This window comes from Impatiens glandulifera, chromosome 3, assembly GCF_907164915.1.
Source record: "Impatiens glandulifera chromosome 3, dImpGla2.1, whole genome shotgun sequence".
Lineage (NCBI taxonomy): Eukaryota > Viridiplantae > Streptophyta > Magnoliopsida > Ericales > Balsaminaceae > Impatiens > Impatiens glandulifera.
The window spans coordinates 15,500,281-15,520,870 of NC_061864.1; the positions used below are offsets into that span (position 1 = coordinate 15,500,281).

A 20,590-nucleotide genomic window follows, 5' to 3' on the forward strand; every position below is an offset into this window, starting at 1 on the left:
AATAAATACTTGGATACCTAACCATGACCTTCATGTTCATCGATTCAAATGGATGATTATTTCTAAGATTGTTTGTGATAACGATTGATTTATGTGTGGTTCTAGGGTTGAAATCGGTGTATCCATTTCCGGGGCTCAACTAAAGATTCAATTTGATAATATTATTCATGGCAGGGTAGGTACTAGGTAAGGAATCCATGTTGATGCTATACTCATGACATGTTTGGAAATCTGGTGACCAAGGAATGACAAATTTTGAATTAAAATGCAAAATAACAAAATGGTAGAGCAAATGAACCCGCGAAGGAAACAAATAAGTACAATTCATGTACACATACACCATAGTATAAAAAAAAAAGCAAACCAAGAAAAAAGGTTATTAAACTAGCATAAACATAATGGAACAAATTCAAAACCTAAAGGCTAAATGGTACCACTAAATGGATTGAGCCCATGGATCCACTTAGGGTTAGCCCAAGTGTAAGCCCATCAAAACTTCGCACTAGGTGGTCTAGGACAACTCAATCTTTATGACCGACACTAGATTCATTCTTTTTTGAATACTCATTTATACGAGGGCTAGGCAGCAAGTTAATTTTAGAAACAAACACTTTTAAGACTTGTATGGTCGAATCGAGTTGGGTTGACACACTTAAGTTAGCGATTTCGTGTTTATGCTCTGGATCGGGTCAAACATTAAATTTTAAATAGAGCTGGTTGTTAAATATATTAATCTCACTTTATATATATATATGTATAATTGTAGCATTTTATGTTGGCCTTTTATATTCGGGTATAATCAATCTATTAGATTTAAGAATACAACATTATATTCTTATTAGCTCAACCATTAAACTAGTCCAAAAGTCCAAAATGTCTCTTGTTGCCCCAGCAACCTTAGGCTTCAAATTCATGCTCATTGAGCAACCTAGGGTTTCCTCGTGATATGATTGAGTGCGTACTATTCGATGCATCTTTGTCGCGGTGTGTTTTACATTTTTTTGGGTTTTCGTTGCCCTTATTTGCTTATTCGCGTGTTTATTTAAAATTTAATAATTTGTCTTTTTTATTCAAGAAAGCGCAAAATCTTATTAATTATTAATATATTTATTTTATTTTAAAAATAATAATTTTTACTATCCTAGTCCCCAACCTGTGAAAAACTTATTAAGTCTTTAATGACTTATTTTGTAACACCTTATATGTGAAATAACTTTTGAACATGAATTAAGAAATAAAAAAATAAAATAAATAAAATAATGGGTATTAATTATTACGTTACACAACTAATAGTAACAAAAATAGTAATAAATATGTTAATAATAATAAAATAACGGAATTATAAAATATTCTTTTATAAACAAGTCATCGGGGAGTCTTCCCGCCATTTTGAACGACTGCTATTTTATTTTTGTTCCCTCCCTTAATTCACTACGCATTTATTCATTACAAAAAGTGCTCTTAACCACCTCGAGTTATTACTGAGTTGACTCCATTTCCAAACGTCTTCTTCCCCGTTCCATGTTTTCATTTTACACAGATTATATATTAATTAGTTTATTATAAATATTAATATATGCTAATAAATAATAATACAAATATTTCTTTAACAAAACTTAATTTATAATAAATATATTGATAAGTGTGTAATCAAATAGGAATGAAAAATAAATATTATTACTCTTAAAAAACATATTTAATTCATTTAAAATATAAAACAACACCAAAAAATAACAATATTGATTTTTTTTTTAATTGGAAATAAAATTATTTCTTAGATATATTTTTTTCACTTACATTGATATAAAAATTAGTTTTATTTATTTATTTTTAAATTTTAAAAAGTTATTACTACTAGTGTTTTAATAAAACTTTGTGAAATTTATTTGTTTTTTCGACAATCCTCTTACCATCTAATAATAAAAAATGTATAGTATAATTTCTACGCCTTAAATTGAATTGAACCATTAAAATCATAATACTAATGGTATATTTAATTATACTCATCTATTTATTATCGTGACGTGTTTTTATAAAAAAATAATAATTTATATACGATAAATACTTAAAAGTATATATAGTAAAAAATATTGCATTTACTTTCAATTTTAACATTTAAATTTTTTTTCTTATATGGAAGAATCAAAGAATATTTTTAATTAGAAAAAATGAATAACTAATATAATATGCCTATGAAATTATATTTTTTATAATTAAAAAAAGAATTTATATAGAATTAATTTGAGCAATCTGGATCTATCCGAGTTATGAGTGATAGAATCGGAGAAGACGAGTTACGAGTTATGAATCGGTGTTGAATTGGGTGCACTGGTTATAACTAGGCGCAAGTTTCTCTCTCCTCTTCTCTCTCTGCCGTTAGGGCTCCTTCTGCTACATTTCTACTCTCGCTTCTCTCTCTACAAGCCGTAGGAAGGTCCACTCAATGGCGGTTTGTTGATTCTCGAGCGCCCATTCTTCACTCAAAGGTACGGATGTACAGCCATAACCTAGGCAGATGTATATTTTATAATGTCTATCCTGACGTGAAAGTGCCTAAATTTCTTATTATCTGCCTCAGGACTTAATATATAAGGTATTTGTCCCAATCAGAACGGGAATTTCAATATTTTCAATCAAATCGCTCTTTTACGATTTGTTCTTGCGATCTGGATAATGCCTGATTGTGCCTTCATTTTGTTTAAATCAGGCTCAATCGAGGTTTCAATCTTCATTTAGAGAAAGTGACGTTTTATTCATTGGAACATTGGAACATTGGAACTTGATCTAAGCTAGGTTGAAATATAACTTGTCTGATGGAGACTGTGGAGATCAAAACAGAGCGCCGAGGAAGAAAGAGGAGAAGGAAGGATAACCCTGATGATGCAGAAGAGCAAATGGGGAAGAAACAAGTGCTTGGAGCCAGGTCTCAGGCATTTGTGGGGAGATACATAAAAAAGAAATTTGCTGGTAGTAGAGTTTATATTGGTAAGATTGTATCTTATGATAGTGGATTATATCGAGTGGAGTATGAAGATGGGGATTGTGAGGATTTGGATAGCATAGAAGTCAGAAAGTTCAATATCAGGGATGATTGTTTTGATGATGAATTAATAAAGAAGAGGCAAAAGCTAGATAAATTTCTGTCAAGGAAAAAGATTAAGGTAAAGGATGCGGCAGATGAGACTACACCTGTTTCAATTGATGACCTAAAGACAAGTGAAGCTGCAAGACAAAGTGGGTTAAGTACATCTACACCTAACGAAAATGATGGAGATGGAGATGATTTGAGTGACTCATGTGAGCACTCTCAGGACCGTGATTCTGGTTCTAATGTTGAATTTCCATCAATCCCGCCTCCAGATTTGCCACCATCAACTGGCAATATTGGAGTTCCTGAGGAATATGTTTCACACCTATTTTCTGTGTATACCTTCTTACGATCATTTAGCATTCGCCTATTCTTAAGTCCATTTACACTTGATGATTTAGTTGGATCTCTTAATTGCACCTTCTCAAGTACCTTATTGGATTCTATTCACGTAGCACTGATGCGTGCAATAAGGCGGAATCTTGAAACTCTTTCTACTGATGGTTCTGAGCTTGCTTCAAAATGTCTGAGGTATTTATTTTGCCCCAGCTATTTTAGTCATGAAATAGCCATTGAAAGTGCTCTTTTTTGAAAGAAAGAAAGAAGTAAAAGCTAGAATGATATAGTTGGTCTAGTGGGGTTTCAGATATTGCTCCTTTAATCACACATGATATATTTGAATGTGTATATTTGTCCATTATGTGTCATTCGATTGATATGAAAAAGGCAAAGGAATGAAAAACATAGTATCCGTATCAAAAGTAAGAAGTATCCTGTAGTGTCTAGTTCTTAAAGAATTGTAGAATGTTGTGCCATATATAATAATCAACATAGTATATGAATGAGAGATTTTCCTAATCCCTGTCTGCAGTTGATCTTGTACCTTTATATTTTTCAGTGTAGCCCAGAATTAACACGTATTTGTTTTAGGTATATTAATTGGAGCTTGCTTGATACATTAACTTGGCCTGCTTTCTTGGTTCAATATTTAATGGTAATGGGTTCCGCAACTGGACCTGAATGGGAAGGATTTTATATTGATGCATTGGAGAGAGACTATCATGCCTTGCCTACTGGCAGAAAGCTGATGGTCTTACAGGTATTGTGCAATGATGTTTTAGATTCATCGGAACTACGTTCAGAAATCGACACGCGGGAAGAATCTGAAGTTGGATTAGAGTCTGATGCTGTTGCAGCAACTGTCAATGAAAGTGTGACAAAAAGGGTTCAACGTGGGCGCCCTAGAACTTCTGGTGGCATAAATGGAGCTGTGAAATCCTCACTGGAAACTGCTCAACCGAATTCTTATAGCTCTACGTTGTCCATTCCTAAAGCTACGGATGTCAACGCAGGTGATGATGTTGAGGATGATGGTAATGGTGATGAGTGCAGGCTATGTGGTATGGATGGAACATTACTGTGTTGTGATGGATGTCCATCAGCTTACCATTCAAGATGCATTGGCATAAATAAAATGTTTCTTCCTGAAGGACCTTGGTTTTGTCAGGAATGTACAATCAATAAGATTTACCCAATAATTGTGACGGAAACATCTCTAAGGGGCGCTAAAAGTTTTGGTATTGATCAATATGGGCAGTTGTTCGTGGGTACCTGTGACCATTTATTAGTGTATGTACATATCCCTTTTTTCTTATATCTTCTCTTGAAGTGCTTTTTATTTTTGTTATTCATTGATTTATATTTTTAGCTTATTCTACCTTATTTATATTCAAATCATTTTCAATTTCTGATTCTAATTTCACAACCACTTTAACATTTTCAATTTTCTGATTGCAGGCTGAATACTTTGGTCAATTCAGGACTATGTGTGAGGTACTACAACCAGAAAGACATTCCTAAGGCCTTGGAAGCACTCTGTCTATCTATCCCCTATATTGATTTGTACTTAGAAATCTGTAGAGCAATTGTGCAAAACTGGAATCTTAATCAAGATCTTTTGGCTTTTATGGAAAGAATTGAAATGGTTAAGAATTCAGCTGGTTTAAATGGTAATGGTCAAATGTCAGTTCCATTACCGTTTGATGATGAAAGCCAAAGATCTTGTGCAGTTGAAAATGAGAACGCGGCAAATTCTTTAACTACGAATAGTAATTTGAAACACGTCCATTTGGTTACTCCTTCCATGGAGCTTGTTTCAAGCAAGACTTCTTCACATAATATCATTCCAGCAGAACTTGCTTTTCCTTTTGATAATGCCGTGCTACCCAAGCAGTCAAAAGTGGATAACATGTCCTCTAGTTCACTTGTGCAGCAGGCCTACCCATTTGGCCTGTCCTATCAAAGGGTACAGGAAAAATCGAATAGCATAGAACATACTTCTGGTTCAAGGAATACAAATGAAAATTCCAGGACATATGTGAATGGGGCTACAGTAAATGTGCATTCCCAGGCTCATATGCTCAATGGACCATTTAGTGGAAAAAATCATAAGTATTTATCTGATTGCATCTACATGGGATTGCAGTTTAAGTGTCATGCCTATATAAATCATTACACCCATGGTGATTTTGCTGCATCTGCTGCAGCAAATCTTGCAGTTGTTATGTCAGAAGAAAACCGGACTTCTGGGCTACAAGCTTCTGATCGGAAAGTTGTTTCTGCAAGCATATCTTTACAAGTCAAAGCATTCTCTTCAGCATCCATTCGTTTTTTCTGGCCTCATTCTGAGAAGAAGCTTGTGGATGTTCCAAGAGAAAGGTGTGGCTGGTGCTTTGCTTGCAGGGCTGCCGTTACAAGCAGGAGGGGATGCTTGTTAAATGCAGCTGCCTCTAATGCTATTAAAGGGGCTACCAAAATCCTTTCTGGCCTTCGTCCTGTAAAGAGTGGAGAAGGGAGTCTTCCTTGTATTGCTACATATATTATGGTGATAGAGGAGAGTTTATTTGGTCTGACGGTTGGCCCCTTCCAGAATGCAAATTACAGACAACAATGGCGCAAGGAACTTGAACAGGCTAGTACCTGTAAAGCTATAAAGTCAGGTCTGCTTGAGGTTGGTGCATGTATGCCTTTGTCTCTCCTACAGTATAATGAGCATCATCCAGCCTGGATTATGTCTTCTATTTTTTATTATGTTCATAACGTCCTTTATTCTATTTTACAAACACAGTTTGTTGTGAAAACAAAGCTACTCGATGTGGGGCTCTCCATATTTTCCTAAACCTTACATGTTTAAACCTTTTGCTTCCTGCAAGAGAAATTATACTATTTTTCTGAAACTGGGAAAAGAAGATAATTTTTTGTTAGGGCACTTCACATGGATTTTAGTTCCTTCACATTCTTATCCATGCCTTCACTTTTATGTATGCAGCTTGAGGAAAATATTCGGGCTGTTACTCTTTCTGTTGACTGGATTAAGCTTGTTGACATCTTGTCAGTTGAATCATCTGCTTCCCATAATGTTACCCATGTTTCTGGATCAACTCAGAAACGTGGTCCTGGAAGAAGGGGGAGGAAACCTGCTGCAGCATCTGAAGTAACAGATGATGATAGCAACAACAAGTTAAATGTCTTCCTTTGGTGGCGAGGAGGGATGCTGTCTAAACTGATTTTTCAGAGAGGGCTTTTGCCTTCCTCTATTGTCAGGAAAGCTAGTCGCCTAGGTAACGACCTGAATCCCTTGAATATGTAATTGATATAGATTGCATGTTAAATTATATTGGAAATTCAGTTTTTCTTTTATTTTTTCTATGCTTGTTTATTAGGTGGTTCTAGAAAGATACCTGGTATTCATTATACTGACGATTCTGAGATTCCCAAGCGAAGTAGACAACTTGTGTGGAGAGCAGCTGTTGAAATGAGTAAGAATACATCGCAGCTTGCACTCCAGGTCTCTATTTTTGTCATGCATATGATATTTCTTTCTGAATTAATTATCAAATAGTTTTTGACATTAGAGCTGGCTCTTGTTGTTCAGGTGAGATACCTAGATCTCCATATAAAATGGGGTGATCTTGTTCGCCCTGACCAGAACATTCAAGAAACAAAAGGTGCAGAGTCTGAAGCTTCTGCTTTTAGAAATGCCTTTGTTTGTGCTAAGAAGGTTTTGGATGATAGAATTATTTACGGAGTAGCTTTTGGAAATCAAAAGCATCTTCCTTCTCGTGTCATGAAGAGTATCATAGAAGTGGAGCAAAGGGAATCTAAAGAGGAAATTTATTGGTTTCTTGAAACTGGAATTCCTTTGTACTTGATCAAGGATTATGAATGCAAAACAGGGAATGCATGTCTACCATTAACTCACAAATCTGTGAGTGTGTTTTCTAAGTTACAGAAAAACCAACTAAAAGCATCTCGTAAGAATATATTCAACTATCTAACCCGTAGAAGAGACAATTTGGACACATGCTATTGTGCATCATGTCAAACAGATGTTTTACTTGGGTAAGGCTTTTATTACTTTTGATGACTTTTTGTAATTTTTTTTTTTGGGAAAACTCTTTGTAATTTTTTATTTCATACTGATGAGTACCTTTTTACATTCAGGAGTGCGGTCACTTGCCGTTCATGCCAAGGTAAAGATATTATACATTTGTTTATCCTGCATATAATAATATCTAGACTGAGCCTCGTATTTTATTATACCAATTTTAAAATTAATTCCTTGCGGAACATTTGGGAGCATTCTAGTTTGAAATCCATTTCTTTTCTTTCTTTTTTTATTGGACTTGCCCTATATGCTTAGTCAATACTTGTAATTAATAATTAAACTTGCATTGCGAGTTATCATAGGGCGGGGTGAGCTATCAATGGAGTAACATATTTCCTTGTGTCCTCTTCTGTTCCATTGCCGAAGCATAAATTTTATTTTCTTCCAATTCTAAAAGTTGAAGTCTACGTTTTCTTTTACAAAGTCTTCCATAGCAAACTTTCACTAATGATCTGCTCTATCCTTTGTGCCGTCAGGTTTTTGTCATGAACGATGTACACTCAGTTCAACAAGAACTAGCCTGAAAGGCGAAGTTGAGCACTCAGTCACTTGCAAAAAATGTTACCGTCCCAAAGATCTGCCCCTAAAAGAAAGCAACAATGATTCTCCAAGCAGTCCTTTGTTTTTGCTGAGGCAAGACTATCATCAGAAAGCAGAATCCGTCGCTAAAAGTGCCAAGCAAAAGATCCATGCTCCACTGCCACAACCATTAGCATTTGTTGAAAATACCAGAAGTCCTGTGGAGACGAAATCGGCCAACGACGAGTCTATTTTGAGCAAAAGCAGACGCAAGATATGTTCATGGGGTTTGATTTGGCGAAAGAAGAACACGGATGATTCTGGTACGGATTTCAGATTGAAGAACATTCTCCTTAAGGGCAGTTCTGATACTAGTTGGGCTGGATCCATTGAATGTCACCTTTGTCACTCGCCGTACAATCCTAATCTCATATATATTCGCTGCGACACTTGTGGAAGTAAGGCTGCTTTCTCTTGCAAAAGTGCCTTTATTATTATTAATAATTATTATTAATTATTATTATTATCCTCTTTGCAGATTGGTATCATGGTGATGCTGTTGAGCTTGATGAGTCAAAAATTTTCGAGTTACTTGGATTTAAGTGTTGCAGGTGTCGCAGGATAAGATCGCCCCTTTGTCCATATCTGGATCTAAAGAAACGGAAAGAATTAGAATCCAAGAGGACACGAACACGGGTCCATAAGCAAGGAAATCCCGGCGGGTCAGACGCTGATGTCATCATCACCGGTGCTTCTCAACTGCAGAAGGAGGCCACAGTCGGATATTCAGACTCTGAACCTGCAACTCCAGCATTACAAAACAATAGTATATTTTCTGCAAGGCAGGATGATCATATCCTTGTTTCTAATACAAAATTCCCGCAATTCTCTGAGGAGTATGAAGCGGACGCCTCTTCCGTTGGATTTGTAAATGGCCCAAAGAAGCTGCAAGTGAGAAGACAACTGAGGCGGGAAGGCAGCCAACATATTGACGATGTTTCTTCAACAGGTAACGATGACGGGTCAAATTTTGCTGTTCCTAATGATGAGACGATGAATACAAATAACGGGGGATCGTTGGCTTGTACGGATTGGGAGATTTCTGAGGATGGGTTTCAAGATGAATTAGGATTGGATTATGATGGGATGAATTACGAGGATATGGAATTTGAACCTCAGACGTACTTCTCCTTCACGGAGTTGCTGGATACAGAGGAGGAAGGTGGCGGCCAGGTGGCTGCAGAGGTGGCAAATGGAGACGAAGAAGCATCTGGAGTTGAATGGCGAAATACAGAGGATGGTGGTGGTGGTGGCGGCCAAGATGATCAAATGATGATGATGCTGGAATGTGGAGTTGATGAAGTACAGAGTAATAATAATATAGGGTTTCCATGTAAAATGTGCTGTCAAGAAGATCCAGTTCCAGATCTTCGTTGCGGAAATTGCGGGTTAATCATACACAACCATTGTTCTCCGTGGGTTGAGGAATCGGCTTTAGATTGTAACTGGAGGTGTGGTCATTGTCGCGACTGGCGATAGTTGAATGAGTTTTAATTTTTATTTTATTTTTTGTGGTGAGTTCATCTGTCGGTTATAATCAAAGGTTTGGTTGGTTGTGGGGTTGGATTGGTTGTTTTGACCTAGACGAATTGCAATGTGCCCGCCAACCAGTCTGGCCGAAGAAGAAGAAGTATGTATTTTGCTAGCCAGCCAGCCAGCCATAGTTCTGCTGCAGTGGTTACAGGTCCAAGGCCAAGTTTTCTTTAAATGATGATATGGAAAAGACCTATTCATGAACATTTCATTGAACAGAGATAGATGATACACTGGTATTTTGATGCTTGCCATAAAAAAAAGATTATATCTTCTTTCTTTTTTTGCTATTTCATGTTGAGATGGATTTTGGAGGGATAACCATATATTTTTTCTTTTCTTTTCTTTTTTAAATCTCTTATAAACTCAATTGCTCATTTTTATTTTCTTTGGACACTGTGATTTTATTTTAAAATATAATTTTGCTTCTTTTTTTTAGTTTGATATATAAATTATTATAATGTTATAAATAATTTAATTTTTTTAAAAAAATATGGTTAACCTTACCTTTTATTGAGTTTATCCACATTATTTTTTAATATTCTTATCTTTTATCTAGTTCAATCTTAATAAAAAGTAATGTGAAATAATAATGTTTTTTTTAAAATGTAAAAAAGATACACTATTAAAGTAAAATGATATCATGTTTTTTTTATTGTTTATAGATCGAATTAAAACATAATATTTAAATTAAATATATTTATTCTAACAAATAGCACCCGTGGCCTAATGGATAAGGCGCTTGACTTCTAATCAAGCGATTGTGGGTTCGAGTCCCACCGGGTGTGATTTTTTTTTTTACACTTTCTCTGTTCTTAGTGATTTCATAAAAATGAGTTCAAATGTCTGTGTCACACAAACAACCTTTATTTGAAATTGATTTCATAAATATATTTGTTCAAATGTTTCTCTCATTCATCCCACAAATAACACTTGGGTTAATTATGGATGACAATAACTTGAATATGATTATAGTCATTCCTATTCATATTCATGAATCCCTATGGGTCAATTTGATATTATTTAGTAAATTCTATTAAACATTTTTTACATCTTAATAATATGGTTAAGTATATTATATTTGTTCTTCCATACTTTTTATTTACTCATCTGGAATTAAATTTTATATATTCATATCAATCAGTTTTTATTTATTTATTTATTGCTAAAGAATATCAATCAATTGATTGAAATTAAATATGATGTTTAATTCATTGTATTTATGATATACATATTTGACCAAATCTCATTAATATATTTTAGAAGTTATAGATTATTTTAATTGTATATGACAATTATATGTATTTATGATCAATATTCTTGTATGAAATATTGTACAGTAAGTATATTATTGACATCAAATATTTATAACTTAATTTTAAGGCATTAATTTGTCATTTCTTCTATTAACTAAATCTATTTCAAAATAAAAACACTCCTAATAATTCATCTAGTTTATTTTGCAATTCAAATAAAAAATAATAATTTTACATTTAAAGTTTAATGAACAAGGAAATGATGGGGTGCCATAGATAGAAGAATAGGGTAAATTAAATGACAGCTATAAATTTCATTTGAACAAGACACTGACTTTTCGTTACATAATCCACCAAATTCATTAAATCAATTTTATTTACTCATGAAAAAATATTGGATAACGGTTAAAACATATACTTCTAGCCAACTATAACATATATTTCCTTAATTATACTGTCTGCAGGTACACTTGAATATGCAATTCAATTCATATACTAATAATCTCTTCATCAATAAGACTCTATCATCACATTCAGAAAAAAATTGTTCTATTTTTCTAAATCAAAATTTAATATAACCCACTAAAATATGTTAAATTAAGAAAGTTATATCTCAAATTTGATCGTTTTAAAATAGAGACTATTTTCGGTCGAACGAGGGATGCTAGCGTTGTTTACCCTTCACCTCACTAAAAAATAAGTCTTAAATCGAAGTCGTAAAATTGAAGCAACAAGGCACGACTCTTTTATGCTAGCTTCCTCCTATTCCTAATAAAAAAAATACTGATGAATTTTCCTCATTTGACCTAGAATTTAATTTAATTACAATTAAATAACCACGTTATATTAGCCATAAACATTAATTAATTTAGTCAAAATAATAAATTTAATTTATATTTTTATAAATGATTTGTTTATTAGACAATTTTGAGCTGGTTTAATCTTATTTTATTTGATTATTTGAAAATAATCTTTTGATCACATCGTACTATCCTCAATTTCTCTATTCATTGATCAAATTCATTTATTTTATTTTTTATTTAAAATAAACAAACAAATAAATAAAGACTATAGATATTTTATTTGAATTAAAATGTTTATAATGATTACCCATCCCCACATTGATCTGATCTAATCAATTATTAGCAATATTTCATAATGACTTGTATACCAAAATTTGTGTTTTACACTTAATGCAAAACAAGTAACTAATATAAAAGGGCATTCAACAATCAAAGTACATATCCCCATTTTATTCTTGAATTGAGTGATGGAATTGTCTTCATCACTTAGATTTGAATCATGTGTTTGTTTTCTCCTATTTTTACCATTATGGATGATTAATGGCAATGGACAACCATTAGTCCCAGCATTGTTCATATTTGGTGACTCTATTGTTGATGTTGGAAATAACAACCATCTTTTAACCCTTGTCAAAGCTGATTTTCCTCCTTATGGTAGAGACTTCCTCAACCAACATCAACCCACCGGCCGGTTTTCCAATGGGAAACTCGCATCCGATTTCACTGGTACGTACATATAATACACATGAGTTCTTACCCTCTACCACTAATCGTGTTTGTCTTGATTAAACAGCCGAGAATTTAGGTTTCACTTCATACCCACCTCCTTACAATAGCAAACAAGTGAAAGATGGTTTAAACATTACCCTTGGGGTTAACTTTGCTTCCGGATCTTCTGGCTATTACCATGGAACCGCTAAACTATATGTAATATTATCTTCTCTTTTTTCGAAATTTTTTACCCATTGTTAAGTAATTTGATTGTTTTTACTTGCAGAATACAATTTCATTGAACCAACAAATTGAAAATTATAAGGAATATCAGAATAGACTATCTGGTTTAACCGAAAATGCTTCTTCAATAATCAATGGCTCGATTCATATCATAAGCGCCGGCAGCAGCGATTATATTCAGAATTACTTCATCAATCCACTTCTATTTGCAGTTTATTCAACCGACCAGTTTTCCGACATTCTAATCAAATCCTATATCAACTTCATTAAGGTACAAACAAAACATGGTTATAATTAATCGCAAATGTTGTGTTAAATTTGTGTATAAAACATGCAGGATCTGTACAAATTGGGTGCTAGGAAGATCGGAGTGACAACTTTGCCGCCGATGGGATGTCTGCCGGCGGCGATTACTCTGTTTGGGAAAGGAAGTAATGAGTGTGTTGAGAAGTTAAACAAGGCTGCAATTTCATTTAACGGGAAACTGAATGTTACTTCAATGAAGTTGAAAACAGAGTTGTTGAATTTGAATTTGGTGATTTTGGATGTTTATCAGCCTCTTTTGGCCCTTGTTAATCATCCATCTGATAATGGTAGATGATCAGATCAGATCTATTATGTATATTAAGAATGTATAAAATTAGGGTTTAATGGATTATTTGAAAATGCAGGTTTTGCAGAGGCGAGGAAGGCGTGTTGTGGCACTGGGCTGGTGGAGACGGCGATTCTTTGTAATAAGTATTCGCCGGGAACATGTAAAAATGCGTCGGAATATGTTTTTTGGGACGGATTTCATCCAACTGAATCTGCAAATAAATTTATTTCCGACGCATTGCTTCTTTCTGGGATTGCTCTTATTTCTTAATTATAATATTGTCATTTCTATTTTTATTTTTTTACGTTTTTTTTTATTGATGTTGGTTTGTTAATTGATATGAGTGGAGATGAACTTAAAATTTGTAATAATAATAATAGTTAGTATTGCTTTATTAATTTTTTTTTTATTATTTTTAATTAACTATATTTTTTTAAATGATTAATGCAATTTTTTTTTTATGAAACGGATAGTCGTTTAAACACAACAACAAAAATATAAAATCACATAAATAATACAAAATTAACGTGTACGAGTTTTTCTAAAGGGCAATGATCAGCTAACTGAATTTGTCGGCTTCCCACTTTGGACCTCATATATTAATGCTAGGATGATAGTATTGGGAATGATTCGCAATGGTCGTTTCAGATTATTGAAAATTCTACGATTTTTCTCCAACCAAATTACCCACCAGAAAATAATGGGGATAAAACCCCATTGTTTCAAGCCCGCAAATTAGTTACCTCAATCCACATTTTCCAACACGCACCAATAGTTCTCGGCATAGCCCAATGAATATCACTAATACTCCAAATACTAGGGAAGCTCTTACAATTTAAAAAGAGATGAGGTGTTGTATCACATCCTTTAGACACATAGAACATTGACTAACTAAAATAAGACATTTGCGCATACATTTATTATCAATTAGAATATCATCGTGGATCTCACTCCATTCGGAAAAAATCTTAGTGGAAATCTTAGACTCCCATAATTTATCCCAGCACAACTCAGCTGGAACGACTCTATTAATTTTTCTCTATCGCATTGTATCCTAGTTCAACGGAGACACTCATTTGTTGGCTATTAATGATAACAATCTATCATGAGAATAACTTTCCTCCAATGATAACCTTCTTCTATATCAGATATGATGCGCAAACCCTTGAGAGCGATGGTCGTACATATCTTTGACTGTGGCATCTCTATAAATAATAATATAGGTCAGGACGAAGAAGATAACAATAAAACTTTTATCTCCATACCATGCATCCTCCCAAAAACGGATAGATGAACCGTCACCCACGGTAAACAAAGAATATTCACGAAAACTTTTTCACATGATTATGTCACTCCATATGCTACATCCCACGAGATGACTGAATATTTTTGAAAACCAACCAGACCAATTCAACCCATATTTGCTTCTAATCATATTACCCAAAGACTTCCCTGTTTCGAACCAAAACGTGCACACCACTTTGACAATAAGGCATTATTAAGATCTCAAACGTCATTCATCTTTGAGCATTTTTACTTTATCCCAACTAACAAGATGTGAAAATGAAGACTCAACCATAATGGCATCACAAATAATGGCATCATGTAAGTAGGCATAGATTACAACGCGCTCTTGATGAGGACCATACGATCTCCCTTATAGATCAACTTGCTTTTCCAAATAGGAAATTTTTTTTCATCTTAAAGATAATCGGCTCCCAAAAGACTTTAAATCAAGTATTTGCACCTAGTGGAAGACCAAGATACGTGGCCAGAAAATATCCAATGTCAAATCCCAAATTACCCGCCAAACGAGATCTTTTCTTAGCCGACACAGAATTAAAGAAAAAAAACAGATTTGTCAATATTAACACGAAGTCCCAAACCAGCGCTAAATAAAATATATATATATATATCACCAAGGTGAAATATGACCATCTTAAAAAACAATTTCATTCAAATAATATTTTTAATTAACTACTAAATATGACAAGCTTAAAAAAAATAATTCAAATAAAGAAAGTTATTATATTATTTTAGAATACTATAAGAATTCTAAACTAACTTTGAAATAAATAACTATTAGGTTACTATTGTTAACAATATGAGAATATTAATTTAAATTTAACAATTATGAGTATAATCAACATGTACATTAGCGGTTCACTGGTTCGATTTTTGGGTTATCTGAGTTTAAGTTATTCGTTTTTTTAGTAAATTTAAAAATCGAATTCGAATAAATTCTAATAAAGTTGAATCGAATTTATTTTTTTAATATAATATATAATGAAAAAAATATTTAATTATATGTAATAAATTATATAATATATAATTAAAATAAATAATAATAATAAATTAATTAGTTTTAGGTTTGTTTTCGAATTGAACCTTATTTATAATAAAAAAAAATAGAATCAAATCGAAAATCGAATCGAATTAACGATTCGAAAATATAAAATGAAATTTGAATTCGATTTATTGGAATTTGGTGAAATGAATTTATTCGATTATTGGAATTCAGTGAATTAAATTTATTCAAATTCGGTTGGACAATCCACCTACTATTATTGAACTTAGTATATATATCATAGGCATACCAAAAAAATTAGAATTAAAACAAATTAATATTATTATTTTGACTTATGTGTAAAAGATCACTAGATACATAGATAATAATTTTATAAAGTATCAATTATTATTTGGGACTAAAATTTGTGTTTTTAAAAATAGTTCTAAAATGCAATCTTTAATTACTTAAAAAAAATTGTGATCACATTGTTTGTATTTACATAAAAATAAATTACTTTTAACAAATTAAGACAGATTTCAATTTAGGGCCTTGTTTGTCATTATTTTTATCTATAAATTTGACTAATTAAACAATTCGTCTTAGTACTGTGTATTTTTATTTTTATTTTTATTTTAAGTTTTACTAATGACTAATGACACATTGGTTGGGCTCGAGCCTAACATGTCATATGCATTTCCATCATGGGCTTGAGCATTTAAATTGGACCAAGCTTATACAACAAGGCCCAACATAATATTATGAAGGATTTCTCAGTGGGCTTGGCCCTCCATTTGATACCACGTTCTGTAATCAGTTACAATATATAAGCTTCTGTCCAAAACTTTAAAAGTTACAAAATTATTGCAACTATATATATAAAGAAAGTTAACAAATAAAACAAAATTAAAAATAAAAATAAAAAGAATAAAGAATAAAGTTGATAACTTTCCATCGTCATCATCGTATAGTTTATTAGTCCTATATTCCATATATTCCTAGCAGAAACTTCCCATTGCCACTTGCCCATTATTCCTTATTTTATTATTATTTCTCAACTGTCATCATTAATAAAATTATATTTTAATTTCAATAATCTAATTTCTATAAATAAAATTATTTTCATTGTCTAACCCAAATAATATATATATATATTAAGTATTTTATTCAAATAACTCCAAACTCAAAGATAATATCAAGATTTAATATATTTAGTTTTCCAAACAGGGCTTTAAGCTTTCTTCACATCAAAGTAACAATAAATATTAGCAATCATTACTTTTAATTAATAGTGTTTACGACAGTTTATTGATAAACGTCAGACTAATGACGTCACATTTAGTTTTTATTAAAATATTATTATTTCTATAACATAAGCGAATAGATCAAATTTCAAACCTGTCAAAAGAGAGAGAAAATTTTATTTCCTTTTTCATGTTTAATTAAATAAAAAAATAAAGGAATGCTCTTTCCTTTCCTTTGGACTTTTGGAGGCTTGTTTGATCATTGATTATTTTGAATGTTTTTAAAAATACATAATATTTAATAAAAATAAATAAATTATTTGAAATTTGTGTATTGATAAATTATTAAAATATATTATTAAATTTTACAAAATATATATATTTAATATTTTAGTTAATCAGTTAAATATTAATATTTAGTTTAATATAGTTTATAAGATTAGATAAGTTATGACGGTGTAATAAGTTGTTAAATTAATCTTAATTAATAAAGTATTATAAATATATAAAATTTAATATATTTAACGAAGAAAATTTAATAATTTATAACGAATATAATACATAAATTAAAACAATAGAAAAATATCAATGATGTTACACTTATACAAATATTTAAAGAATAAATTACAATATGCTATATCAATGTAATTTAAAAATCTCAAAAATAAAATCAAACCAACTCCCACCTTTAAACGTTATAATTTCAATCCTTCATATTTTCAATCAATACAATTTCTTTCTTTATTTTTAAATTGGCTATCCATTATTGTTTTTTAAATAGTAATATTTATTGATAAATCAAATACTTACATTTGTTTTTTTCTCCTTTTATCAAACTAACCCTTAGTTGATCTTAATTATTGATTGATCACATTTCACTTGAAATGACTTGTTACCCATTCAATTTAAATTATTAATTTAAATATCAAACATTTTTTTAAAAATATACCAAATAAAGTGATTTAAAAATAACATATCAATTATTAAAAAACACACACAAACAAAAAAACAAGTGCATGTTCTAATACTTTTACCTATACCGTAATATTACATCTATTTCAATTTTTATGTCCAAACAAATATAATTTGATGCTCTCCTCTTTTACATTATTCAATTAATCAAACAAAATAATTAAATACTCTCTTTTTAAATTATATTATTATTTTATTATTATTATATATTAATACTTACACCTTCTTAAATTTACAATAATGATTATTTTTCAAATAATTTAAAGTTTATACGTTATCTGAACAAATCCCTCTAAGAACTGTCCTTTCTTTAATCATGAGTGAGTTATTTCAATTTTCAATAAGATAACTGATTTGACATAAAACTTGAATCATTATCATCATGGTCTTTGTTTGGATTTGATAAAGTAAATATGGTTTTGTTTTATTTATGAGATTATGACCAAATAAATTATTTGGTAAAACAAATTAATATGTATTAAAATATATAAATATATATTAAAATAAATAATATATATATATTTTTTAATTATTTAATTGATATCGATAAAAAAAAAAGTAAATATATTTTTTTTTTATTCAAAATTAATTGAAACCATGTAACCATTAGTCTCTTTATAAGAAGATGCCTGCCTTGTGAGTTTGAAACATCTTTAATGGTTTTACACTTTTAATATTCCCTTTGGTTGATTTTTGATTGGTTTTTTAAACTTTATTTTATTAAAGTAATTTAAGGGATAAAAATCAATTCTCAATATATTAAAGATGAAAACATTTCATTTTACATTTAATAATTAAATAAAATAAAAATGTGGAGACTTATACATGAAGCAAAATGATAGTATTGACATTTCCGCTCTTATCATCTTACGTCGTCGTTTTCGCGAATGATAAAACATTAAGGGACATTAACTATGAACCAGCAGATATGTTACATTTAATTATTAATCATTAAAACGTTATTTAATACTAATTAATAATTAAACCGTTAATGTTTTATTTAAATCTGCTTATACTTTCATAAAAAAACGTTTAAATTGTTGCAATTAAATAATCATTAAAACGTTAATTAATACTTACACTGATAATGATGTAATTAAATGTGCATATTAAATATCACAAAAGGTTTCAGGTTTAAAATTGAGATATTTTGTAATATGCAAAAAAAAAAAAACATTTTTAATTAAATAAAATAGTACGATCTTTCACTCTATTTTAAAAATAATTTAATAGAAATTAAATTTGTGACTATTCTATTGCCACTTTAATTATTTATTAAGTTGGAATAAAGAAAAAAAATTATAAAAAAATAATAATTCCACATTGGTTACAATTACATGTGTATAAAAAACAACTTAATTTATAGAATATATTGCAAAAAAATGGTACAATGAACCATGCCTATTTTATATATATATAATAAACAAACAAAATTGAAAAAAAACAGTGTTAATTAGACTAAGTACATATTAATGTAGAAATTGGAAGACTGAAAATGACATCAAAATAAATAAATCCAAGAGCACATGGAAATGATTAACTTAAGTCTTTAGGCCTTGTTTGATGTCAATTTTTTTTTGTATTTAAATAATTAATCCAATATCACATTGATCAACTTTTATCTTTATATTATTAATCAAAATATCATTATTTTTATATTTTAAAATATTTATAAAGACATTGGATAAAGACAACACTTCGTGAAATATGTTAATTATTCGTTAAATATGAGTAAATGGTTAGTTAATTACTTACGCATGACATCGATGGAAGGGAAAGAAAAAAAATACTCTTTTTTTTTTTTTTGTTGAAAAAAAATCATATATTAAAAAAAGTAGTTGTTAACGAGTAACGACAATGAAGTATATTCAAAAAACATAATGGATTTATGAGCCACTTGGATTTATCAAGAATTGTGCTCATTATTAAACTAGAACACACAGTTATTTTATTTTATTAATTTTTTAAAATTTTATTTTGACTAAAATGACTTTGCATACAGCATACTGTATTACTTAATAAAGAAGTTTCAAAAACTGATATCTTATTCAATAGTTTTCCTTCTATTTTTAAACAAATTAAAAATCATCTATCAAATCTATTTAAATTTGATATGGATTTTTAATTAATAGAAACTTGAGTTAAGGGAAATTCCATAAACCTTAAATCCAAGGATTAACATAAACCATTGTATTTAAAGTAACTGTATTTTAATATTTTAATGAATCAATTAACAAAAATTAATAATTAGAATGACAATAATATAATAATTAAAAAAAACTCAGAGCTGGGAAGTTATTTTAAAAATTTAGAGGGAGAAAAAATAATAATTGTTGATGATTTTGAGGATGTGATGATTATTTTTGGTAAAAAGATTTAAAGAGTATTGATATATAAATAAAATAAAAAATAATAATTTAAAATAAAGAGTATTTTAATATTTTGGTTAATGATTTGAAGTGATATTTGATTTTGTATGAATTTTTTTAAAAACATATAGAATAAAGTCTTACAAAATTTACAAACAAAAAATCAAATTAAGTACTAACTTGTAAGGCGACCAAGGCGACCAAGACTCCATTTTGGTCAACTCCAATTATTTAATTTATGATTAATTTTTAAATAAAAACAAGTTTATAAAAGAGACTAAATAATGGTAGGCTTCCTAGAAATAGCTTTAAAAATATATATATATATATATTTTTTTGTTAAATCCTTTACATTTTTATTTATATAGAATATTAGAATATAGAATTTCTATGATTTCCGGAGAGTAAGAAGTGAACTAATTAATAGTTTTGATATAATCAGTTTATTTCTTGTAATTTTTAT

At 30.5% G+C, this 20,590-nt stretch overlaps 2 protein-coding genes and 1 non-coding gene across 3 annotated transcripts; all 3 read left to right on the plus strand.

Moving 5' to 3' along the window:
• Nucleotides 1–2,359: 2,359 nt before the first annotated feature.
• On the plus strand, nucleotides 2,360–9,991 carry LOC124931840 (DDT domain-containing protein PTM-like). The gene is made up of 11 exons (XM_047472412.1): nucleotides 2,360–2,486; nucleotides 2,579–2,593; nucleotides 2,708–3,619; nucleotides 4,019–4,717; nucleotides 4,886–6,098; nucleotides 6,417–6,708; nucleotides 6,811–6,935; nucleotides 7,023–7,489; nucleotides 7,592–7,620; nucleotides 8,012–8,512; nucleotides 8,593–9,991. Exons 3-11 carry the CDS (start codon nucleotides 2,814–2,816, stop codon nucleotides 9,591–9,593), a joined length of 5,133 nt encoding a protein of 1,710 aa, XP_047328368.1. The 5' UTR covers nucleotides 2,360–2,486; nucleotides 2,579–2,593; nucleotides 2,708–2,813; the 3' UTR covers nucleotides 9,594–9,991.
• A 371-nt stretch (nucleotides 9,992–10,362) lies between these two features.
• TRNAR-UCU lies at nucleotides 10,363–10,435 on the plus strand. Its single transcript has one exon. It is a non-coding gene; the product is annotated as a tRNA-Arg (tRNA).
• Nucleotides 10,436–12,173: 1,738 nt separating this feature from the next.
• Nucleotides 12,174–13,530, plus strand: LOC124929827 (GDSL esterase/lipase At5g22810-like). Its single transcript, XM_047470214.1, has 5 exons — nucleotides 12,174–12,432; nucleotides 12,500–12,633; nucleotides 12,704–12,931; nucleotides 12,998–13,253; nucleotides 13,332–13,530. Exons 1-5 carry the CDS (start codon nucleotides 12,174–12,176, stop codon nucleotides 13,523–13,525), a joined length of 1,071 nt encoding a protein of 356 aa, XP_047326170.1. The 3' UTR covers nucleotides 13,526–13,530.
• Nucleotides 13,531–20,590: the final 7,060 nt, after the last annotated feature.

Coding starts and splice junctions, on each gene's coding strand:
- LOC124931840 (XM_047472412.1), top strand. CDS start 2,814: ATGGAGACTGTGGAGATCAAAACAGAGCGCCGAGGAAGAAAGAGGAGA. Junction 4,718..4,885: donor ACCTGTGACCATTTATTAGT/GTATGTACATAT, acceptor TTCTGATTGCAG/GCTGAATACTTTGGTCAATT. Junction 6,099..6,416: donor TAAAGTCAGGTCTGCTTGAG/GTTGGTGCATGT, acceptor TTATGTATGCAG/CTTGAGGAAAATATTCGGGC.
- LOC124929827 (XM_047470214.1), top strand. CDS start 12,174: ATGGAATTGTCTTCATCACTTAGATTTGAATCATGTGTTTGTTTTCTC. Junction 12,634..12,703: donor ATGGAACCGCTAAACTATAT/GTAATATTATCT, acceptor TTTTACTTGCAG/AATACAATTTCATTGAACCA. Junction 12,932..12,997: donor CCTATATCAACTTCATTAAG/GTACAAACAAAA, acceptor TAAAACATGCAG/GATCTGTACAAATTGGGTGC.